Source organism: Chenopodium album, chromosome 22, assembly GCF_948465745.1.
Source record: "Chenopodium album chromosome 22, dcCheAlbu1.1, whole genome shotgun sequence".
In the NCBI taxonomy this organism is placed as follows: domain Eukaryota; kingdom Viridiplantae; phylum Streptophyta; class Magnoliopsida; order Caryophyllales; family Amaranthaceae; genus Chenopodium; species Chenopodium album.
Window position 1 is genome coordinate 36733621 of NC_137855.1, and position 25752 is coordinate 36759372.

Here is a 25752-nt window from a genome sequence, read left to right on the forward strand (position 1 = left end):
ACCCTGACTGACCTAGTAACCCCTGACCTAGTAACCCCTAACCGACCTGGTAACCCTCGACCTAGTAACCCCAAATAACCCCTAACCGACCTGGTAACCCCCGACCTAGTAACCCCTAGTAACCCCTAACCGACCTAGTAACCCCCGACCTAGTAACCCCAAGTAACCCCTGATCGCCGACCTAGTAACCCGAAGTAACCCCTAACCGTCCTAGTAACCCCGACCTAGTAACCCCTAGTAACCCCAAGTAACCCCTGACCGACGACCTAGTAACCCCTAACCGGACCACCTAGTAACCCCGGATCTAGTAACCCCTTACCCACCACCAACAAAAAACTACCACCAACAACGAACCACTACCAACCTAAACGCCTTGCCACTAGCCCCTAACCCACAAACAAACTCCGATCCAACCAAACCATTAAAAAAAAAAATCAAATCAAACAAATACCTTTAAATTTAACAATGGTTTCGAAAATCACTTCAAATATGGCTAAAAAGGCCAAATTCGACCATGAAAATTCTAGATCTAGAGTTTTCATGGCCGAATTTGGCCTTAAAAACTTTGAACTTGTTTTCCGACGACGGAGTCACCAAACCACCACTACCCTCCCAGTGAAACCACTATTTCCGACAAACGAATCACCGACGAACGAACCATGAAGACGACTATTGATGACGATTGCGAAATTTGTGTTACGTTCTCTAAGAAAATGAGATGAATGTTCTAGCTTGAAGAAGAAGAAAAGAGGAGAGAGAAAGAGAATAGAGAGGAGAGAGAAAGAATTTTAAAAAATAAAAAAATTGTGGCTGGCCACACCGTGTGGCCAGCCACATATGAAACTTTGTGCACTATCTTATCCTCCTTAAGACCTTAACCCGATTTTTCTTACCAAACACTCCGTCTTGAGATGGGCTAAATTAGTTCAAAATAAAAAATAAAAAAAAATTATAAAAAAAAAATAATAATAAATAAAAAAAAAATAAAAAACACTAAACTAGCCCAAAATCATTTACATGAATTTGATAAAAATTTATTGGGCCTTGTATAAGGCTGGCCCGTTTACAGACTCTTATCCACAACATCATCATCATCATAATCTTGAACAAAGGAAGAAAGAAGAGGAACAAAATCGTTCAACACTTTGCAATTCTACTCCCACACACAATACACACTTGAAGAAACTGCTAAAATGGCAGCAATGGCTGCTCTTCAAACCTCCTTTACTTCTCTTTCTCTCTCCTCCAACTCTTTCCTTGGTCAACGCCTCTTTCCTTCTCCTACCTCTCTTCAGGTATTTCCTTTTTTTCGCCTAATCTTATTTTTCCTTTTTCTGGGTTCTAATTTGGTTATTTTTTTGCAGTTTATTTGATAATCTTTTACTCTTTTTTGCTATATATTTGATTGGATTTTACTTAAATTTTTCGAATTGTACATTGTTTACTGGAATTTGGGTGAATTGTAAAATGTGAATTGCAGAATTACTTTGGGTACATATTGATTTTGATTATGGAAGTTTAATTTGTTCAATTATACAATTTGTAGCTAATTGGAATGCATTATTTCTCGACGAAAGTATTTTAGTGAAAATGTTAGCAGTTTAATGCCTTGGTAAAATCTTCAGCCTACAAATTTCAGAATTATATGACTAATTAGACAATGAATGATAAGAAAAAGAATACATCAAGTTTGTGTTGAAATAATGTCAAACAGTTTAATGTTGATAGTTGATACGATTCATTATTTATGTGGTTATCATGTCTACCCCTACCTACCTGCCAGCCACCACAATTCAACCCTGCCAACCCCCCTAAACACCCGCAACCATTCCCAAAACCCGAATTCAACAAACCTACTAACCACCGCGAATTTTACTTGGAAGAAAATTTTTTGAACCCATCTCAGATTAAAGTGAGTTTTAGAGGGGGTGCATTGCTGTCTTTTGTGAAAGGAAAAGAAAAGGCCTTGCATCATTCTTAATGTTTGATAAATAGGAAGCGTGTTAAAACTATCCGTGGCTAATTGTTAAATGGTGGGAGAGAATGTTATCGATGCTGTAGCATTCCATTAAAGCAAGAACTTTTTATGAAGTTTGTTTTCTTGCATTGTTCAACATAGGCTTTTGATTGTAACTTGAAACTCTCTAATGTGGAAACATTTAAAGTCCTTTTTGCTTGGGAATTGCTTATACTCTAGAGTTTAGAAACTGAAGTCTATGGATGATGACTCATGAGATTTAATTGTGTGCTCTTGCTTGATAAGGGATTTTAAACATGACCCTTATCAGTTATCACTTTATCAGCAATCTATTTACATGAACTTCAGAGAATAGTTTGTCCTCTACCCCTCTTTCCATCGACGTATTTTCTATGATGTCTACATGTGGAATTTCTGCTTGACAAAGTTGCTAACTAGAGAATTATAAAGAAATGTTTCTTTTTGAAAAGTTCAGTTCTTCTGCAGTATATCTGCTGAAAAGAGGGGCGGGGGGGGGGGGGGGGGGGGGGGGGGGGAGGCAGCTCGGGAGATGACCTGCTAATTGTGGGTTTGCAACTTGTGTGATAAGATTAGATATTGAATAGTAGGATGGCATTCTCTTAAGAAGGTAAAATTTAAAGGCTTTAGTTTTATTATCTGAGCAAATTCATGTGCACCACAATTTATGAAATATACTCCTGATTGATACACCTTCTACCTTCTAAAGCTGGATATAACCTGTGTTGCTATTTTATAGCTATAGCTGTTGTGCCACTTGCCATGGACAAAATATAATAAAGCCAAAATTGATCTCTGTTTTTAACCATCAAGTACATGATTTGATGGACTTGTGAAGTTGTGATATGAGATTGTAATATGGATGTTTATTTTTTTAACCATCTGATTTTCTTACTTGCAGGTTAAAACCGAAGGTCATCCTCCATGTCTTATTGTCATGAAGGTTGGTTCTTTAAACTCATGCTGTTTGTTATCTGTTTGAACAGTTGAACTATGTCTTGCCTAGACATTATACAATCAAATTCCATGCCACTCCCTCCCTCCTCTCCCTCCCATCCTTCCCCTAGGTCCCCTAGAGGGAAGTGTGGACCAACAACAACTCAAGAAAATTTAAAAAATTGATAGGATGCAACAAGAAATTCAATTTCGTATAATGCTCAAGACTGATCGGAACCACAATAACCAAATTTAAGAGTACTCTGTAGAATTGATGATGATATAAATGGGTATCCCTCTAAATGGAAGTTCCCTTAGAAAGGTGGAGAGAACATAGACTATTGGATTGGTCTTCTTGTGCTTGAAGGATTTCCAAGGGATAAAAATCAGTTCCAAATTATTTGTTAACCAGAAATACATAATTTGAAAAGGGTTTTAAATTTTTTTTAACAAGGATTATACAGTTCTCAGTGATAGATTTTTTTTATATTTTTTGACAAGGAAAAAAAATGTCACTGAGAACTGTATAATCCTTGTCACTAACATAGATTTTGAACTCTACTTTCACCTATGAAGAAAGGTCTGTTAATGGTGATGGTTCTCCTATGATCCTATCCCATGGGCCATGATGATCTTTTTCTTTTCCCTCTTCCTTTCTTTTGCTTAATTAAGATACTTTAATTTGTCCTTCAACCAATCCAATTGCATGGTGATATTGGGAACTTTATTTTAGATGTTGGGATCATTGTCGAATGTCTTGTTGGAGAATATCATGTAGATCTTATGGAGTATTTGTCACGCACGTGAAATGCTTCTCAATAACCCTTAGTCGTAGTATGTTTGTCAATTTGTCAGTCTCACAGAGAAGGCAGTCCTTATCCAAGTCAAAACCCCTTCCCTGTAAGGCTGTAAAATCATCTTTGATAATGCATTATGAGAGATTATTGGGTGATTTAGGACAATCATGTCATTCGTTTTCCTGAAACATCAATCTTGCTGGAGTAAGTTGGTGAAGTGTATCTCATGTGGCAATTTATTACTATTATTGTTCAGGAGTAATCAGGACTATGAATCATGAATGTCGTGGTGGTCCTTATCCACCCAATTATATTTTCCCAATGTGGAGACTTGAGCAAACATTACGCTATGTAGTCATTTATTTTTCCATCATGCAGCTCAAGCGCTGGGAGCGGAAAGATTGCAAACCAAACAGTCTCCCAAAACTTCATAAAATGCATGTCAAAGTTGGGGATACGGTGAAAGTGATTGCTGGAGGAGAAAAAGGTAAGATTGGAGAGATTAGTAAGCTTTATAAACACAACAGCACGGTGATTGTAAAGGATATTAACTTGAAGACAAAGCATGTGAAGAGCAAAGAAGAGGGTGAACAAGGTCAGATAATCAAGGTATGTTGATTGCTAACAACTCTTCATCAATCACCTTTATTATTATGATTATTATTGCTATTTCTTTGCAACCTGATGATCAGTATCCTGTGTTCGGATGCAGAAACATGCCTGTTAAATTAGCATATTTAAAAATAAAAAAAATAAAAAAAAATTAAAAAAAGGATTGTAACACGGTTTCTGCTTTTGCTGTGCTTGCCTGATTCTATTTTGGAGTGTATGAATTAGAAGATTAGTTCAAAATAACCACTTAAATTGAAAAATACCCCTAATTGATGGACTAGCTTGCCTTTTCAGCTAATTATATCACATGTAAATAAATGATCGTTAATCTCATCTTCAGATTGAGGGACCTATCCACAGCTCAAATGTCATGTTGTACTCAAAAGAAAGTGAAGTCGCCAGTCGGGTGGGTCATAAAATTCTCGAGGATGGAAGAAAAGTTCGGTACCTTATCAAAACAGGGGAGATAGTTGACACTCCAGAAAGGTTGAAGGAAATCCAGAATAAGAAGGAAGCCGAAACAGCTATTGCTGCTCCTGCTTCCTAGAAAGCTCTACTTGAGTGATTATGTCTTTTCTGTGTGATACTTCGTATATCCGATCTTCCTTGTTTTTAAAGCTACTGTAAGATGCTAGCTTAGCCAGAGAATAGCCATTCCATATCTTTTTGTAAACAAATTATTGGCATATTAATTGTTGTAGTTATCCGGGTATTAATCCAAGTTATATGTCATTATTTACCATTTTCTTCTGTCCTGAAGTGTGGTTGTTTGAGTTATGTATTCTCCCTGTCAAAGTGGCATAAGATCTTTCTGAAGAAGTTGAAGATCAAAATTACAGTATTTTTATCGCAAATTGCAAGACGCACTTCAGAATTTAGTTTAATCATAGTATTTCTCTGGTATACATCTATTACCTCTTATAATGACATTCTATGCTGTCCATTTCTAGAATAGACGGCTTCGAGAAGACAAATAAGGGCATAACCAACCATAAGACAGCATAATTCTCGCCTTCTCAGCTGATTCATTTCTTCTCAGGTAACATGATGCCTGAAGCATTACTATTTCAGCCTCTTACAATGTGCTTGCTTACCAACCTATTAGTAGACTATCAGATAGATTATTTAACTTAAATCCAGTGTACTAGTAATAGATTAATGACTCGAATAATACTATAATAGTTGTGAAAAACTCGGTTGTGTAGCTTCTCTTCGAAGTTCTGGTGAGTGGCGAATACTGTGTGAAATGAACATTTTATCAAATCATGTACTTGGGCTTGAGCCTGAAATCTGAACTTGAACTCAGACCATCTAATACCCCCTTCTAGCTCAGTTTGACTAAACTTTGACTACATTTTACACTCATGTACTTTAAAAAAAAGTATCAAAGTGAGGTCTCAATATTTCAACAGTTTTCCCTTCATGTGTACTTAACGTAATAGGTAACTCAATAACTCATAACTAGCCTTTTGGCCCGTTCAATGCACGGGTTATAACTTATTTTATATGTATGTATGCTGTAAATAGTTGAAAATATGAAGTTATTGTTTCATGACTATTGAGGTGAAAAAAGCTGTGAAAACTTATAAGAAAAAAAAAAGTGAGGGTGGAATTGTGTAAGAAGATGAAGGAATTTAGTTAGGTATATATACATGAATATTGTGGGATATGAAATGACTTATTAGTTTAAGTTATACTCCATTTTTTAAGTTAAAGAGATAAAAAGACAATTTTTATTGTACTTTATACGTTTATGTAATGTGTACTGAGTAATTCAACTTTATTTTATCATGGTAGAAAATGAAACACTTCATTTTATTACTAAAATGTGTAGTTACGGAATGCATAAAGACTTAACATTATGTAATACATTTAATTTAATATATACTAATATATTAAAAGGCAATTCTAAAAACGTCGATGTGCCACGTAGTTCCTTAGCCACGTCATTTCCCCAACATTTCATCACGCCACATTATCACTCAAACAATCTTAATTATTATGCCTCCATATAAAAATATAAAGATTAGAGGATTTGAACCCACGACCTCTTATAACAAATATGGTTATTTAACCATCTTAGCTAACTATCTACTATGTTAAAAATATGTAAAAAAATTATATATAAGTGCAAATCAAAAGGTATAATTTATTTTTTAAAAAAGGTACTCAAAAAATTACTCAATTTTGGTTTGACGATCACAATTTCAATTTTGAAAAGTCTTTTAAAAATTTATCGATTAAACGTCTACAACAGTAGCAACTCGGGGCAACGCCCGGGCCACTCACCAGTTTAAATATAAAAAGGTAAGGGAAGTGACATGTGGCATATGAGTGAGTTGTGAGGACATGTGGCATATGAATGATTGTGGTTTGTGTTTTTAAATACTAAGGGCCTGTTCTCATTGACTGAATTCAGCTGAACTGAACTGAAATGAACTGAACTCAGCTGAACTGAACTCAGCTGAACTAAACTGAAATGAATATTTTATAAGAGAAGGAAATTAAGAGCTGAACTGAACTGAACTGAATTGAGCTGAACTGAACTGAACTGAACTGAACTCAGCTGAGCTGAACTGAACTGAACTGAATTTCAACGTAAGAGAACAGGCTCTAAGTATAGAGTATTGATATGGATATAGATATTATTAGTATGTAATTAGAAATATTAATAATAAGTAAACGAGTCTAGTTTGCTAGTCTTGTCTGATTGTTTCTAGCTGTCTTTATTAATGTATAGTCTAGTCTCATCTGATTGTTTCTAGTAGTCGATTTAATTTGCTCTAATTTGAAATTAAAAGTAAAACTTTCTTAAATAAGTTGAAGAGAATACGTTCTATTATATCGAGTAAGGCCAATTAGGGGTGAGCAAAAATTCAGGGTACCCTGATATGGAACCGGAACCTGTTCCGGTTCCGGGTAATAAAATTAGGAACCTGTTACAACAGGTTCCGGTTCCGGGTAATAAAATTTTGGATCTAGAACCTGTAGGGTACCCTGTTAGTACAAGTTCCCTATAGGTTACATGAAACCGGAACCTATATGGTATTAAATATTCTAGACAATTAGTGTTGGTTTGTTATATTTGAAGTACTATACTAAAGTTGTAAGCTTTTATTGTGATCATCTATTTTAAAAAAATAAAATTTGTCGCAATTTATCAAGTAACTATTAAGCTTACTTTGACACACAGGGTACCCTGTTTAGGAACCGGAACCTTCTGGTTCCCAATTCTTAGGAACCTGTTGCAACAGGTTTTAGGAACCTGTTGCAACAGGTTCCAGTTCCGGGTCCTGATATTTTTACAGGGTACCCTGCTACGCTCACCCCTAAGGCCAATTGACCAGATTGGTAAATAAAAAAAATCCCTAACGATAATTTGGTAAAAAAACTTACTCCGACGACAAAGTCTAATTTTAAGCGATTTTTTGGTAAATAAAATATCTCAGGCGACAATTAACGCAAAAAATACAAAAAAAAATCCGATAAATTATTCGCGAATGCTTAATTTAGTTCATTTTTCTTGTTTTTTTACCAACCCTTTTTATGAAAATAACAATTTGAAAAAAAAAAAAAACATTAAGTATCAATTTTCACTTAAGTTTCATACCCCTTATTAACGAAATTTTTTAAAAAGGGGATGGAAATAAAAAGGGATAACATGTAAATTCAAAATTTTAAATGGAAAAAATAAATTTTAAAGCAAAAAAACATATTAAATTAGGATTTTTAAAGAGTTTGTTGGGGAAAAATAGATTTTTTTTTTATTTCTTTGTCTAAATGTCGCTGGAGTTTATTATTTTTACCAAATTGTCGCATATTGCAAGCTTTTTTTACGAAATTGTCGTCGGAGTAAATTTTTTTACCAAATATCACTAGAGGTCTTTACCAATCTGGTCAATTGGCCTATCGAGCAATTTGCACGTAACCTTCAAGATTGTTCTATAACCGTATAGATCTATTTTGATAACTGATGACGAGTATCAAACAAAAACAACGCAGATGGATCCGTCTTTTCTTACATCAATGCTTAAATTAATACGAGTACTGTATTTTTACCATTTCTCTATATTGTTTTTTTACTCTCTTTGTGCACAAACATACAAAGATACAACTAAGCACTATGCTAAACACACTGTTTAAGGTACTATATCAATTATATTTTTTTTTTGTACTCTTTATAAAACAACAAATTTACACTGAAATTTTTAAAGTACAAAGTAAATCAACCATATGATAAAGTCAGTATGTCACGATTTTTATAATTACCACTAGTACTTTATATATGTGTATGCTATATAGTTGAGCAATGCGAAAAGCAAATGCTTAAAAAATCATATCATAAACTTGGTGCTCATATAATAACTGTGTTAATGGAGGATGAAAGAAATACATCAAGAATATTCCAGACTACATCAACAGTAGATGAAGCAAAAACGTATTGTGTTACGGGTGCAACTGGCTATATTGGATCGTGGCTCGTCAAGGCTCTACTTCTAAAGGGTTGTAAAGTTCATGCCACCGTTAGGGATCTAGGTAAGTAAATTCCTTTTCTTCGTTTTATTTATAAATACCATTTGTCAAAATTTCTAAGTAAATTTGTGAATTTGAGCAAAGTTTATTACTATTGAATTAATAAAGTTGTATATTTAGGATACCTATGTAGGATTTGTTCGATCTCTTAACCTGATTTTAATCGAACATGTTTTATATTCCTTATTTAATCAATGCAATATTAAATAATACATAGTTTTTGCAACTTTTGATAATTTCGTCGAAATTGATTTGTATTATTCCTTTAAATTGAAGAAAATAGGGAGGTAATGTGTTTTATCTACAAATTTATTTGTTATGAGCTCCCATAAATTGTAGGGAAAATGATTGTTCTTGTATGTTGAGAGTTTGTATGAAGAGTGAAGAACTATATAGTATGCATAAGTGAAAATTAGGAAGCAAATACCCTTGTATTGTGATGTTTTGGTGTATAATCCAAGTTAATTAGAAATTTAGCTTCCTTAAAAATGAGAGTTTAAATTTGTGTACTTATATTTTGCTAATATTTGAGGTGAGGTATAATTAACATTTATCTACATCTACTCTGTTCTTTAATGACTAGCTAGATTGCTCAATAGAAGTAGACAAAGTTTAATTTTTAAATTTTTAGAAATCAAATGTGATAAAAGCCTGTAAAACGCCAAATCTTTTCGAGCTTGCCCCGGTTAATCTTAGTGATAGCAATTTTGGTTTATCACATGGAAATTTAGTAAATATATCAACAACTTTATCCAATCACCATCAATTATGGAGTCCACATTAATGAAAAAAATTTGATTTATTTACGAAAATATCATGTGATAAACAGTTTTGTTTATCACTGAGAGAAACTTGTATTTTCTCAAATCTTCTCATATCTTGTAAAAAACATTGGGAAAATCTCCATACCATATTTATTTTTAATTATGTAACTCCCTGTATTTAAAGTCATAATTCACTCTAAAACACCCTAAAACATTTTATTTATAGTCAAACACAAATATTATTCAAAAATGCCCCTCAAATCTTAAGATACATTTGTTGCAAACATTTTACATTTATATGTGGTCAACTACTTATAAATAATACACTTGACTGTATCTTAGCGGCTTAGATATGCTCATGTGTAATTTAAGATATCTCATACACTTTTTAGAACAAATATAAATAGCTTCTTATGTAGATCGAACACATATTATTTCAATTCATATTTGTAAATACCAATTTCCAAATAAAACTAAAGGTATACAAGAACTTGCAAAGGGACACACATCAAAATATTGAAAGGTTTATGTTTCTATTAGAAAAGTACTTTATTCTCAAAATTTCTTTGAAACCAATAGGTATATTCGTATATATGAAAGTATTCTACTTTTTAAAAATTAAGTACTAGTAAAAGTAGTCCGTACAACTATTAATAAATAAATTAAAAACAACAATTTAAATAAACATACGGATTAACATTGAAATAATATATTATTACACGTTATTGATATGTAGAAGGGATTATTATTTTCATCTTATAGAATTCAATCAACAAGACTATATAAAGATTTTTGCTAGTAATACATACTTGTATATATTATATACAAACATAAAGAATAAGTGTTTAAATTGATACAATAATTACAAATAAAAATTAAAGCTAGGTAATGTCTATGTGATCCAATTTCTTAGAGAATTATGCATGGAGGAGCTTATTTGGTAGAACCCTCATCCTTCATGCTTTCTGGTGGAATAAGTATATTAACATCCTCTGAATCGATTGGCCTAACTTTGAACCTTTCATTCTTACAAGTTGGTGATGAACCGAGGCTTAGACTTCTCTTTAAGGTTCGTCCGGATGATTTTTCTTTCTCCGTTGTAATACTCTCCATAATCAACGAATTCACCTTCTTGAAAAACTCGGAGAGCTTAGAATAAAGTGACGGGAAGATATTCTTCAATGATTCCTCACTTTCACTGTAGAGATGCCTGAATGGTTCCAACATGTTTACAATCTGTGGATTAATTAATAACTTCTCATTTACCATCCAATCATAATCACCTTTCATATTTCCATCTGGCTTTTCAATTTGATCAGCATGATCGATACCCCCTTCTAATAAGTCTTGCATGTTTGAACAGCTACGAGAATTATTCATAATTTGAGGTGCATAATAAGGTACTCCGATATCTGGAGTCGTAGTCACTCTTGAAAACCCTAATTGGGAACCAATATCGTGTACATAATGTGGACTAGGACTATGGTATCCCATAGAATGAGAAATATGAGGAATGAAATAATAGTATGGAGTAGATGTGAGGTATTGCACATAATTTGTAGCCATTGTGTCATTAAAATGGGGTGGATAAGCATTAGTGTAAGTAGTTGGAGATGGAAACATATTGGGAATTATTACAAGGCTATTTTGGTTTGGCATTTGCTCCATAACTCAAAAATTAATACTTTTGGAATGTAATAACTTCTTGTTAGAGTATAAAGTTTGTTGGGATGCTAATGATTGTATTTGATATCTTAAGTTTGTCCTTTCTTGGGTTATATATATTAATTAAACATTATAACCTATGCTTTTTTTTATTATTAATGATGATTTATATTTACACATTAAGTAGTTGACCTTGTATGTAATTATGTATAACCATCAATGTCAAAAATTTCAAAATATTTTTAAATTTTCTTAAATTACAGGTGGAAGCTATTAAAGATAGCCAGATAAGCTATAATCTTTTGTCCATTTTAACATACCATCTTATAGCATAATTATATAATTAATTGTGTATTAGTCATCTAAATATGGTAATTGTAGCGTATTAATTTGATAGACATTGGTCAATTTCCCGTATCTTCTTAAGCAACTTTAGCTTATCTGCTTGATGAATTGCTAATACTACATGTTTAATACTAATCCAAATACTAAATTAAAATAATGACATATCAAAACTTGAGCTGTCTATTTTTTTCCTTTTTTAATTACAATTAGTTAATTTATTATATGAAATTTGACACATAAATAATCAACAAGGAATAATCCACGTCACTAATTGTATCTGTGTTCATCTATCCTTGAATTGGCCGGCTTAGCTAAAACATCCAAAATTTAGAAAGCATTAATTTTTAGTTTTACCAACTTGATCAGCTATTTTTTAATTTGATTGTTTAGTCCCTCTATTTTTTACTACGGAGTACGTAATACCTACAACAATTTAACCTTTACATGCACTATTCTTACACTAACTTTGACCGTGATTTTTTACTTAAATACGGACTATTAAAATCAAGTGTTATTCCGTGTGTAATAAATCGTTAGATTAGTTTTTAAATGTTAATATATACGCTCATACGGAGTATATTTTCATGTGTCACTCAAATTTATATCAATTGCAAGTAATTAAGAATTGATGGAATAATTTGGAACAAATCGGGATTTACCTTATACTTGTAGTAAATTCATATGTGAATACTGTGAACCCATATTTAACTCAATATATTGGTTTTTTTTTTTTTTTTGGCTGAAAATAGTGTTTAATGTAGTATGTATTATTCAAATTTGTAAATCCTACTTCATATGGATTTAGATGACATAATCCAACATTCCTTTGAAGCTCGGAGGCCCCTCCTTCACGACCCTCCTAAATTTGTTGCGATTATGATAACTAATATGACCTACCGCCATATATTATTATAATGCCCATGTATATATGCCGCCTAAACCTTATTAGATTACGCTTACCATATTCCATTTTGCTTCCTAATTACATAATTTTTTTTAGTCTCTAGAGGATTCCTAATTACATACCTACTTAATTCTACCCAAAAACAAAGTTCTCATTTGGTTGACATAAAAAAGAAGAAAAAAAAAAAAAGTCAATTTTCTAAGATATGGGAGAATGTAGAGCTATTTCATAGATAAATTCTACTTCTCACAAAATAGAATAAGTGAAACTTTAACCAAACTGTAATTCTAGGTATTAAGGTATATAATGTCATGGGAGAAATGACTTACTTCCTAGGTAATACTTCGAATAATTTTATATGTTCAACCAAACGAGCACTTAAAAAAACATGAAAAAACAAGCAAGAATTTTATGCCACGCCACACTAGTTTGCGGAACTTTCCTACTCACTTTTTCTCAGCATCAAAGGCCCATCAAACACTCAATGTTGCCGAGTAGTTGTTCATCACACCAAATTAAAGCCCATTACATGCCCATGTGTCAAGCTACTCCTAAGTCCAAAAGCGTGCCATTTGTCTTAAACATACCTTCCATGTATATATAAAATTAATTAAATCAAGATTGACATGAACTAAAATTGGTACCCTCCATTTTTTTAACTAAATAATACTTGCTCCATTTTAATATATTTTTTTTGCCGTCTCAAAAATGTATTTACAAGTATTTCCTTTTGGTGGGACATTTTTTTTCTTTTTTTTTTTTTTTTTTGGGGAGGAGAAACGGTGGGACAATGTATAAAAGATAGATGAATTAATGTGATCGACTTAACTTAAATTTAACCCAAATTAAGCTCCAAAATCTGGCTCAAATGGTCAATTAACATATGTAACCCAATACAGATATCTAAATCCCAATAAACCTGGCCTAATTTGCAAAGCCTCTGATATGTGTTCTTGTAAACCTTTGATAAGTAACGCATAACACATTGGGCTTGGCTTTTCATTGACTTTTTGATTGGCTTTTGGAAAGCTGTTTATTAAGCCAAAATGAAAAAGCTACTTGGAGTAGTTTTTGGCTACCTAAATTACTAATAACATCCAACATCCAATTTTACCAAACATGTATTTGGACTAATAAAAAGTCAAACAGCCAACAAAAATGCCAATACAATCAGCCAATCAAACCAGTCGACAGCCAACCGCCAGCAGCCAATTGCCAAACAAGGCCATTGTGTAAAAACAGAATTATAAGGCCGGGTCTTTTACCATGAATCTAACTCTTCAAGTTTAGATGCTACACTCGTTTGAAAGGGTAGCAATATGTACGTCAGCCTATTATCTTGGTCGTGTAACCTTTTTTTAACTTTATACGAATTAAACCATATACGTCTAGAATGCAACACTGGTACAAAATGTTAAATTCAAAAATTATAGTATATCAAAGTAATCAAACCATTAACTACTCATTAGTGTTGAAATTCTGATCCTTTTTTGTTATTTAACATGCACTATGAGAAGTATCTCAACTTAGGTTCAAAAATTGTGATCATTTTCTAAATCATAATCGATTGTTATTTGAACTCTTCATTATGTTAGAAAAGGCTTCATATCTAAAATCCAAATGGGAAAATGAAGACCGGTTGAAACTATTTAAGGCCGATTTACAAGATGAAGGAAGTTTCGATGAAGCTGTTGAGAATTGCGATGGGGTATTCCATGTAGCAGCTTCTATGGAATTCAACATTAAAGATCAAGCAAATATTGGTAAGTCCTTATAAACAATAACTCTCTTATTTCATACTCCCTTCGATCCTAAATATTAAGCTATATTTATTTATGCTATAGGTTTTCTTAAGATAATATGTCACATTTAAGATTTAGGGCCTATTCACATTTACTTAATTTCAGTTCTATTCAGCTCTAATCAATTTAGTTCAGTTCAGCTCCTAATTTCCCTCTCTCATAAAATATTCATTTCAGCTCAATTCAGTTCAATACAGTTCCAATCAGTTCAGTTCATTTCAGTTCAGCTCAGTTCAATAATAAATATGAACAGGCCCTATTGAGGTTAACTTTAATCTTCGCACAATGTGTCCATTGCCAAACATTGCAATGAAAGTTCTTGATAAAGTAATTTAGTATATATGTAGGAAATGTTAGCATGCATTATATCTGTAGCCCTGTAGGATATACATTAGTAATTAGTGAACGATAAATATGTTATCTTAATTTATTTCCTAAACAAATTCAATCAAAGATGTTATTTAAGGACGGAAAGAGTACTTACATACTCTTGGATACATCATACATGCACATCATCACATATGTCATTGCTCATTACTCATGTGCTACTTTATCGTACTAAATTGTTCTCTGTTTGTACCACAAAGAAAGTTATGTACAATCGAACATCATCGACCCAGCAATCAAAGGAACATTAAACCTTCTGAAGGCATGCAAAAGATCAAAATCAGTGAAAAGGGTGGTCTTAACATCTTCTATTAGCACCATAACAGCCAAGGACAGCAATGGAAATTGGATTCCTGTGGTTGATGAATCTTGTCAAGTTTCTATTGAACATGTTTGGAATACAAGAGCTAGCGGATGGGTACGTATATTTTGTTCTATTAGAGCCCGTAATAAATCAAACTATATCAAGCCGTTTACTTAAATACTACCTCCGTTTTGTATTATTTGCAACGATTTGATATAAAGTAGAGAGGAAAAATGTCTAATCGTTGCAAATAATATGAAACGGATGTAGTATAATTTTTTGAATATATAAAATAATATGAAGTATGTCTAAGGCCCAAACAGTACATAAAATTCGATGTGTTATGTATGTGATGAACAATTGAACACGTATATTTTAGAATCTTAATTTTATACTTTTATGTTTAAATAATTTGTTTAAGACCAAATTAATTATGTTTGATTATATTCTTAGGTTTATGTATTATCAAAGCTTAGCACCGAGGAAGCAGCATTTAAGTTTGCTAATGAGAACGGACTTGACATTGTATCAGTCATCACTACCACCGTAGCCGGCCCCTTCCTCACATCGACCGTTCCATCGAGCATTCGAGTCCTCTTATCACCCATAACAGGTTCGATTCTCTTCTGTTCATCTGGATTTTATGCTAGATTTGATGGTTTTTTTTAAGTTAAGTGTTCCTAGTTTGAAAAATAAAGCACAATACGTTAGTCTTGTAATGTCATGTAAACACTAATATGATACTCTTGTCATACTCTAAATCAACGTATAGGTCATGTTATTTTGTTATGGACAGTATGCGACCAATTTTTTAAAGATTAATAGTCTCATAATAAGTTATATCACTTATATGGTTAAATCATATGAGTATTCGAAGGAGACAAATTTATATCTCCGTGATATACCCAAAAAAAAAAAAAACTAGTGGCATTTTTGTAAATAAAATAACTTTTTATTAAATGTGGCCCATTAATGTTGATTTATTTACAAAAATGTCATGCTGTCTAGAATTTTATGCTGATTTATTTATAGAAATGCCAGTGAATAAATAATTTTTTTTTTTGTTATCACAAAGATAAATGGAAGATAAATTAAAACTAGGGCTTTCTCTATTCAAAGTGGAAATTAATAGCAAAGTTGACCTTGAACATACGGAGTAATACTGATACATCGAATTTTTTATGTATGGAATGGAGTATTTAAGCATGCATACTTGCATAGTTTAATTTGGTTGGAAAAATGTTGAAATTAGTGAACTGTTGAAATCATCATCACATTCTCGTCAAAAAAAAAAAAAAGAAATCATCATCACATCAAGTCAGAGTCAAATTGCTTGACCATCAACTTCTAAAATAGCATTCTATAGTCCGTATGATTAGCTTAGTTGATTGTTCTTGACCATCATCAATTTCTAGAGTAACCTATTGAATAATGATGCAAACACCCTTTCGTTATATAATCATTTGCAGCACGATTAACTTAGGGCCTATTTTGATTGACTGAACTGAACTGAATATTTTATTAGGGAAGAAAATTAAAAACTGAATTGAATTGAAAATAATCTGAAGAGAACATGCCCTTAGTAAATTGTTCCAATGTTTTTAATACACAGGTGATCCGGAGTTATTCCCAATTTTAAAAGCCGTGAACGCAAGAATGGGCTCGATTGGTTTAGTACACATTGAAGACATATGCAATGCTCACATATTTCTTATGGAACATCCAAATTCTGAAGGCCGTTACATGTGTTGCACTCAAAATTGTCATATGTCACACTTTTTGGAACTTCTTGCTCAATCATATCCTAGTACATCAATTATGAACTGGTAATTCTTATTATTTCATCTTCTATGTCATCTTTCATTAATTGTTGCCTTTTTGTACGATCACTGATTTTCTATGGTATGTCGTTTTCGATTTTGTAGGTCGAATGATGAAGGTGTCGTCCCATCTGTGATTTCGTCAAAGAAATTGAAGGATTTGGGATTTGAATATAAACATGGCTTAGTAACTATTATCAACCATACTATCAAGCAATGTATGTGATAACACGATATTATACATGATTTTATATGTGATATTTGGTCATATTTTATTGTGTTTTCTTCATTTTCCTAATCTTTTTGAGCTATTATTCTTCCTATTTCGATATTGCTCTTCTCGGTATGTTTGCTTTTGTTTTTATAGGATTAGGGCTCGATTTGCGTGGAATTTATTCTGAGCGTGAGATAGTTCTTCATATGGAGCGTTTCTAGCACCAATGGAGCATCGATGGAGCATTTTGGCAGCCTGCTCCACAGCTCGGTTGTGGCGTGCAATATGTTGGCCACAACCTGGTTGTGGGCGTCGATATTGGAGCAAGGAAGAGGCAAGGACAGCCCGTTCCACAGCCTGGTTGTGGCCGTTTTCCTCGTGCCACAACCCACTTGTGGCAGCTCGTTTTGGTGGCGTTTGAGAGTCCTATTTAGATAAAAATACCTAGTTTTATGCTAGGATATAAATAGGTTTTAGATAGTCTTTTATTTGATCACTTTTTATTCATTGTTCAGATATTATTTTTAGACTTCTTTTTGGGTATTACGTTCTTCCATATTATTTCCTAGGGTTTGTTTTCAAGATTCAAGATTTCATAATTAACTCCAAGTATTGATTTCTTCTCTCAATTCTCTTATTTTATTATTGTTAATTATGTTTTCTTTATTGATTATCATTATTGTTTTCATTAATATGTGTGAGTAGTTTCCTTGTTCCAAGATCTAGCGGAACCCGAATATGATTAATGCATGATTTAATTCTTTAAATTCTTTAATGATAATTGCAATTGATATGCTTAATTGATTGTGCTCATGCCAATATTAGATTAGGGATAATTAGTATTGTTATTAATCCATTGTTTTAATCACAACGGGAGTTGGGTTTTGACGGGTTTGAATAAATCAATTAAGGGTTTGAAGTTCATCACGGAAGTAGGTGAACGGATGATTAGGAAGTTAGAGTAATGTGCTCAAAGTCTTTAATTTGCATGATTCCACGGAAGTAGGCTTGATTGTGATTAGAGAAGCCATTGATAACTCGGGAGAGACCATTGGTATTATATAGGGATTACTTTTCCTCATTAATCAATTGAATTATATGTTAGGGGTAGAACGACTATTGCATTAATTGTATTCGTGGTGATGCTTGATCTTGGATGTTTGTAGCATTGATTTATCATATTATTTAGTTTAATCGCTTTAATTAGTTCTTTAGTTATTGATCCTCATTTGTTTGATTTGGTTACTTGCTTAGTATTTGCTTGAGTCTATTTAATTAGTTAAACCATAGTCTCTTGGGATCCGATCCTTGCTTGCCCTTCTACATAGTAGTGGTCTTGTTAGGTTATCTTTGTTAGGTACGCGACACGCCTATCAAATTTTGGCGCCGTTGCCGGGGACTAACGGTTTTATACTAATTATTTGTGAGTCGTTTTTACTAAGCATTTATTTTGTTGCTTCGGCTATTGTTCCTTGTTTCTTTGATCTTCCGTTTTAGTTTCTTTGTTGCATGCAAACTCGAAGTTCAGGTTCAGATGATTTAACACCTTTTGATTCTGAGATCGAAGCTACTGCAATAAGACAAAGAGGTAAAAGGAGGAAAATCGAAATACAAGAGACATGGTTGATCCAGGAACAAAATCTCTTTTGGAGTATGGTATTCCGGATACAACAACTGGATTCCTCTCTAGTATTGTAAGACCACCTGTCACCGCTCAAAGTTTTGAGTTGAAACCCCAATTCATACAGTTCATTTCCAATGACTCTTTTGCGGGTTTACCGAATGATTGTCCTGTGACTCACATTGATAGTTTCTTGGAGAAGTGTGACACCATGAAGCTCAATGGTGTCACTGATGATGCTATTAGACTACGCCTTTTCCCTTTTTCACTACGGGATAGAGCCAGGGAGTGGTTACGAGATGAAGGTATTGGTTCTTTTGATACGTGGGACAAGCTTGCCAAGGCTTTTCTAGTCAAATTCTTGGGGCAAGAGAAAACCGCAAAATTAAGGAACGAGCTATCTACTTTCCATCAATCCAATGACGAATCCCTATATGAGGCATGGAGAAGATTTAAACGATTGCAAAGACAATGCCCTCACCATGGTATTCCAGAGTGGATGTTGATCCAAACGTTCTATAATGGTTTGACCCATGAGTTTCGCATATACATTGATGCTGCGTCTGGAGGTTCCATCATGACTAAGAACCCAACCGATGCGAAGGATTTGATTGAGAAGATGGCGGCTAATGATAATTACCATCCAAGGGGACGAAACGCTATCAACATAGGTAATAAACATGATGTTGATGCTCTAACCATGTTGACTAGTTCTGTGCAGGCACTAACTCATAAAGTCAATCAACTCCAAGTTGAGTCCCCTCGACCCTCGATGGAAACTTGTCAGATGTGTGGATTGCAAGGCCATACTGCACGGGAGTGTCAACCCAATTATGATGGAATGACGATTGAGCAAGCTAATGCTATTTATACCACGACCTCCACAAGGCCATTTGATGAAGGGTGGAGAAATCATCAAGGGTTCTCATACAAGAACACTCAAGCTATAGCAAATCCTCTACCACCACCCGCTTTTCAAGCATGGGCACCTTTCAATCATCATCCCATACACCAACCACCACCTCAATCTTCAAATATTGAATCCATAATGGAGACTTTTGCTACTTCCCAACAACAACAACAAGAGCTTATTTCAAAGCAATTTGAGTTACAAGCAAAGCAGAACGAATATTTTGAAAACTCGATCCAATTGTGCGATGCTCAAAATAAGAGGATAGAAACTCATCTTTCTCAACTTTCACAGCAAGTGAGTCATCTAACAACTCTTCAAGATCAAGCAAAAGTCCAGACGAAACAATGCAATGCAATTTTCGTGAAGAGTGTTGAATCAACTACAGGAGGACTAGAAGAGAAAGTATGCAATGTGGAGTCAAGAACAGAGAAGCATGAGAGAGAAGGTCCCAAGTATGTTGCTCCACAAGCATATGAGGAGCCGATGCCTTTCCCGCAAAGGTTATCAAAAGCCGTGCTCGATAAGCATTTTGGGAAGTATTCTGAGACTCTAAAGAAGGTATATGCTACCATTCCTTTTTCCGATCTTGTAACTCAAATGCCTCAATTTGCAAATTTTGTGAAAGGAATTCTAGATCATAATCATAATGATAAGAAATTAGAAGGTTTAGTAGTAAAGGAGAAATGTCCTGATCTTTTACATGATAGCTTACCACCTAAATTGCATGACCCTGGTAGTTTTACTATCCCTTGTATGATAAACGAAACATATTTTGATAGGGTCTTGTGTGATCTAGGTGCTAGTGTTAACTTAATGCCTTCTTCAGTGTATGACAAATTAGGTTTGAAAAACCTTAAACCCTCTCATATATCTCTTCATATGGCTGATAGAACTGTTAGACTTCCTAAGGGTGTAGTTGAAGATGTATTAGTTGGGATTGGTGAATTTGTTTTTCCTGTTGACTTTGTTGTAGTGGATATGAAAGAAGACCATAAGATCCCACTTATCTTTGGTCGCCCCTTTCTTGCTACAAGTCAGGCTTTAATAGATGTTCCTAAAGGACAAGTGACCATTAGAGCTCGGGATAAACAAGTTGTGTTTAAACTTTTCAATGACCATAATTTTACTTTTGATAGTGGTACTTGTTTGAGTATTGATGCTACTAACCCTTTGGTTGATAAGAGTATATCTAATAGAAATCTTGGGAGAAAGGAGGACGACATTTCAACACATGATGACTTTAGCTACATCAAAATGAGTTCGGATACAATTCATATCAATTCTTGCGTGAAGGAGTCCTATAGAGGTGGACATATTTACAGACAAGACCGTAGAGTATCCTCTCTGCATGGTGGTGATCCGGGTTGAGCTACTAGAGGAGGTCGAGCTAAAGACCTTAAACAAGCGCTAAATGGGAGGCAACCCATTCCGTTTTTTTTATTTATTTTATTTTCACTTTATTTATTTATTTATTCATTTATTTTCTTTTTAGTTTGGGGTTATGATGCGACGTTATTTTGAGGGCGGTCCCAGCTCCGCCCTTAGGTATGATCCCGCCTCTGCCAGTAGGGCCTGGTTTTTTTTTTTCCTTGCTTGTTCTTATTCTATATATGTTCACATTGAGGACAATGTGAAGTTTAGCGTGGAGGAGGGTTTTATTATCCCAATGAATTGTAAATCATGCTTCCCTGTGCCCCATACTTAAAATTGTTTCGATTCTTGGTATATGATGATGAGTATTGTGGATAAGTTAGCCATGATTTGATATTTGATTGCTTGGATGCCTTAACATGCGTCAATTTTGCCCAACTGCTTGTGAATATAGTGCTTGACTAGTTGATTTGGTGAGGAATGTGTGTTAGTTCCTGGTATGTCAATGAATTTGAGTATTGGTTTGTGACTATAAGTAGTGTTTTACGACTCATTATTATGCACATTGAGGAGGACGAAGGCGTTCATTCTATTAGGTGGCCTTCAGACGATATTAGATATATTTGTTCCCTTCTTGCTACCCATGTTGTTGCTTGTACCTTTTTATTGTTTATTTAGCCACATTACAAGCTGATTCTGCCCCATTGGTTACTAGTCCCAAGCTTAGCTTGGGGGAGCTATTAGTGAGTGAGGTAAGGGAGTTTGTAGTGTGCTTATTTTTTGCACAATTTGGGTGGTTATGAGAAGTTGTTTATTCTTGATTGTGGTTTATTTTTGATGATTATGGAAGTTAAATCTTTTGAGAAAAAATAAAGCATGATGTTGATAAAAAAAAAAAACAAAGTTCAAGGAAAAAAAGTGAAAAAATGAGAAATTTGAGTAAGAAAAAATTTGAGTTTCAATGAAAAATTTCAAATTTGAGAGTTAAAGTTTGTTATTCGTTCAAGTGTTACATTATTATATTTTTATGAGTGAAATTTGTAAGTGTTGGGATTGTTTGATATGTTTGGAGTTATATATTTGGTGGATTTTTGGTGGAGTTGAGTATGTTGGAGATGATTGGTCATTATTTATTTTTGACTTTGATTTTGTTAGGATTTGGCTCCCTTTTAGCATAGCTTTTCTCTCACATTTTCCCAAATATTTCCTACCCATTACCCTAACCTTACATTACAAGCTTTAAAGACCTTCCGACCTTTGTGCATAGAGTTGTGTGAATGTGAAAGTAGTTACTTATCAATGCAAGGAATGACTTGACATATTCCGAGTCGACTATTAGGTTGAGTGTATGTCTTTTTAAACACACGAGTGCGTGAGTTGGGAGGGCATCGTTCACATGATGGGATTGGGATGGAGAGCGATCGAGTACATCTTTTACTCGCCACATAAATGAGAGTCAAGTGTGTGAGCACTAGTCTTGAATTCTATATGCTCTTGTGGTTTGCTCTATTTGACAATTGTTAGGGAGGATGAGTGATTGGATGGATGAGATTGGTTGATTTTGAAGCATAATTGTTAGATTTACCTTGAATTGGTTGTTCTTGATTTTGATTAATTTTGGGGTGAAGTATTGATTTATTTATTCATTGCTTTACTCGAGGACGAGCAAAGGTTTAGCTTGGGGGAATTTGATAACACGATATTATACATGATTTTATATGTGATATTTGGTCATATTTTATTGTGTTTTCTTCATTTTCCTAATCTTTTTGAGCTATTATTCTTCCTATTTCGATATTGCTCTTCTCGGTATGTTTGCTTTTGTTTTTATAGGATTAGGGCTCGATTTGCGTGGAATTTATTCTGAGCGTGAGATAGTTCTTCATATGGAGCGTTTCTAGCACCAATGGAGCATCGATGGAGCATTTTGGCAGCCTGCTCCACAGCTCGGTTGTGGCATGCAATATGTTGGCCACAACCTGGTTGTGGGCGTCGATATTGGAGCAAGGAAGAGGCAAGGACAGCCCGTTCCACAGCCTGGTTGTGGCCGTTTTCCTCGTGCCACAACCCACTTGTGGCAGCTCGTTTTGGTGGCGTTTGAGAGTCCTATTTAGATAAAAATACCTAGTTTTATGCTAGGATATAAATAGGTTTTAGATAGTCTTTTATTTGATCACTTTTTATTCATTGTTCAGATATTATTTTTAGACTTCTTTTTGGGTATTACGTTCTTCCATATTATTTCCTAGGGTTTGTTTTCAAGATTCAAGATTTCATAATTAATTCCAAGTATTGATTTCTTCTCTCAATTCTCTTATTTTATTATTGTTAATTATGTTTTCTTTATTGATTATCATTATTGTTTTCATTAATATGTGTGAGTAGTTTCCTTGTTCCAAGATCTAGCGGAACCCGAATATGATTAATGCATGATTTAATTCTTTAAATTCTTTAATGATAATTGCAATTGATATGCTTAATTGATTGTGCTCATGCCAATATTAGATTAGGGATAATTAGTATTGTTATTAATCCATTGTTTTAATCACAACGGGAGTTGGGTTTTGACGGGTTTGAATAAATCAATTAAGGGTTTGAAGTTCATCACGGAAGTAGGTGAACGGATGATTAGGAAGTTAGAGTAATGTGCTCAAAGTCTTTAATTTGCATGATTCCACGGAAGTAGGCTTGATTGTGATTAGAGAAGCCATTGATAACTCGGGAGAGACCATTGGTATTATATAGGGATTACTTTTCCTCATTAATCAATTGAATTATATGTTAGGGGTAGAACGACTATTGCATTAATTGTATTCGTGGTGATGCTTGATCTTGGATGTTTGTAGCATTGATTTATCATATTATTTAGTTTAATCGCTTTAATTAGTTCTTTAGTTATTGATCCTCATTTGTTTGATTTGGTTACTTGCTTAGTATTTGCTTGAGTCTATTTAATTAGTTAAACCATAGTCTCTTGGGATCCGACCCTTGCTTGCCCTTCTACATAGTAGTGGTCTTGTTAGGTTATCTTTGTTAGGTACGCGACACGCCTATCAGTATGGAATGTGATTACCTACCTTCCATTGAATAGCTATTAATTATTTGTTCATTCCTATGAATTTTGATAATCTATGAGGCCAGAACTAGGAATATATACCAAACAATGCATCTGATTTGATCTTTTATAAATTTTATAGTATGTTTATTATATTTACCGCACCCAACCCCCAATCATTTATGTCATTTACCACACCCAACACCAAAATTTGTGCTGTTTATTGCTCCATTGAAAGTTCATGCTATTGAGCGCACCCAAAATATAGTTTGTGGCTTGTGCTATTCTAGCCAATTTGCCTTTATATTAAAGCACTAATGTTTACTACTACCTCCATTACATGTTATTTGCAACGATTTGACATAAAGTAGAGAGGAAAAATGTCTAATTGTTGCAAATAATATGTAACGGAGGTAGTATTAAGATAACTCAGTACAACACCAGGCCAAACTAGTGAGTTGACACGTGGATTGGCTCAATCGGGCCCACTATCATCACCACCCACAACAGCTTAAAAAAAGACTAGGATACCAACATGTTTTTTACTTGTTTATCCAAAAAAACCAAGGTGTAGATATAGTCAATTCATAGGTGGGTGCTATAGTTCACTAAGCTAGTTGTTGGTTCAGTATCCTCTTCATCAAGCAAGTATGGACCGATCAACCTTCTTTCTGTCCTTATTCCTAAAGAACAATAAACTTTAAAGCTAGGATTATAACATCTTTAACTTTTTCATCCACATACAAAATAAGATGGCCTATAAATAGTCAAGCAAATGACATGCTAAACTAGTTGATTGTAATAATGTACAGACATACATTACTAATAATCTTCCAAGGTTACATCTTACATGTTAAAATTTGTTTAAAACTGCTAGCACGTAGACATTTGTGAAAGTCGACTACACTCTACAGTATTTGTTCCTCTTTTTAATTATCGTGTTGCTCGTTAAATGGAATTATCAATGGAGATAATTAATTCCGAACAAAGAAGATATGAATTAAAAAAAACGTTTTAATTCCCTAAACCAATATTGATCCAGAAAAAGGGTTTTAGACAATTGTCTTGTTATATTTGGCAATGTCGTGTGCCCTTATTTATGTCCACTTTGTCTTATATCTTGTTTGCTAACATGCATTAAACTAACTCTGAATTCACGAGATTGGAAGATATTATTAATCGGCAGTACAAACATGTTGTAAAAGAGCTGAAAGAGTGAAAGTTATTATGTTTCATTACTAAGAAAACTGACATGATTGAGGCTTGAGCTAGTCTGAATCAAAGGCAGCCTTTCCACCAACCCTATTTAAGTCCTTCAAACACACAATATGAATACTCGTAATATAAAAGATATTTTCGCATTTTTATCATATATACGGCGTAGAAAAAAAAAGTCTCACAAAGTATATATTATATGCCCACATAAGAATCAATATACTTGTACGTACATAAAAATGTTTAATTTACAATACATACTCCGTGTATAAACTTATTGTGTCCATTTAATTTAGACGAAAATCATGCAAAATTATCGTAGTAGCTAGTATGGTCAAATCTCACACATGGACACGTATTTGAAATTGACACTTGTAACCGAGCACAAGTAACATCAATCTGTGTCGATTTTTTATATTCCTTTATAAGGATTCCTATACAGTTTTCACATTTAAGTTCATGACATTTAACTTTCAAGCATTCAAAAGATTTCGCTCC

General features: G+C 33.8%; 3 protein-coding genes and 1 non-coding gene across 4 annotated transcripts; 3 read left to right on the plus strand and 1 right to left on the minus strand.

Moving 5' to 3' along the window:
- Positions 1–1101: 1101 nt before the first annotated feature.
- Positions 1102–5091, plus strand: LOC145605906 (large ribosomal subunit protein uL24c). The gene is made up of 4 exons (XM_081661971.1): positions 1102–1295; positions 2898–2939; positions 4108–4338; positions 4682–5091. The coding sequence occupies exons 1-4, from the start codon at positions 1194–1196 to the stop codon at positions 4886–4888; spliced, it is 582 nt and encodes a 193-aa protein (XP_081518097.1). The 5' UTR covers positions 1102–1193; the 3' UTR covers positions 4889–5091.
- Positions 5092–8714: 3623 nt separating this feature from the next.
- LOC145604309 (putative anthocyanidin reductase) lies at positions 8715–17513 on the plus strand. Its single transcript, XM_081660228.1, has 7 exons — positions 8715–8877; positions 14148–14315; positions 14942–15159; positions 15499–15658; positions 16658–16871; positions 16971–17052; positions 17301–17513. Exons 1-7 carry the CDS (start codon positions 8715–8717, stop codon positions 17511–17513), a joined length of 1218 nt encoding a protein of 405 aa, XP_081516354.1.
- Positions 17514–18698: 1185 nt separating this feature from the next.
- Positions 18699–23098, plus strand: LOC145604310 (uncharacterized). Its single transcript, XM_081660229.1, has 2 exons — positions 18699–20705; positions 22886–23098. Exons 1-2 carry the CDS (start codon positions 18699–18701, stop codon positions 23096–23098), a joined length of 2220 nt encoding a protein of 739 aa, XP_081516355.1.
- LOC145606517 (small nucleolar RNA R71) lies at positions 19083–19189 on the minus strand. Its single transcript, XR_014105377.1, has one exon. It is a non-coding gene; the product is annotated as a small nucleolar RNA R71 (small nucleolar RNA).
- Positions 23099–25752: the final 2654 nt, after the last annotated feature.

What these genes read in the sequence shown, in the direction of transcription:
- LOC145605906 (XM_081661971.1), top strand. Translation starts at nt 1,194, where the DNA reads ATGGCAGCAATGGCTGCTCTTCAAACCTCCTTTACTTCTCTTTCTCTC. An exon ending in CTTCTCCTACCTCTCTTCAG is followed by an intron (nt 1,296 to 2,897) that starts GTATTTCCTTTT and finishes TCTTACTTGCAG; the next exon opens with GTTAAAACCGAAGGTCATCC. An exon ending in CATGTCTTATTGTCATGAAG is followed by an intron (nt 2,940 to 4,107) that starts GTTGGTTCTTTA and finishes TCCATCATGCAG; the next exon opens with CTCAAGCGCTGGGAGCGGAA.
- LOC145604309 (XM_081660228.1), top strand. Translation starts at nt 8,715, where the DNA reads ATGGAGGATGAAAGAAATACATCAAGAATATTCCAGACTACATCAACA. An exon ending in AGTACATCAATTATGAACTG is followed by an intron (nt 16,872 to 16,970) that starts GTAATTCTTATT and finishes TCGATTTTGTAG; the next exon opens with GTCGAATGATGAAGGTGTCG. An exon ending in TTGAATATAAACATGGCTTA is followed by an intron (nt 17,053 to 17,300) that starts GTAACTATTATC and finishes GAGCGTTTCTAG; the next exon opens with CACCAATGGAGCATCGATGG.
- LOC145604310 (XM_081660229.1), top strand. Translation starts at nt 18,699, where the DNA reads ATGGTTGATCCAGGAACAAAATCTCTTTTGGAGTATGGTATTCCGGAT. An exon ending in TTAGAGCTCGGGATAAACAA is followed by an intron (nt 20,706 to 22,885) that starts GTTGTGTTTAAA and finishes GAGCGTTTCTAG; the next exon opens with CACCAATGGAGCATCGATGG.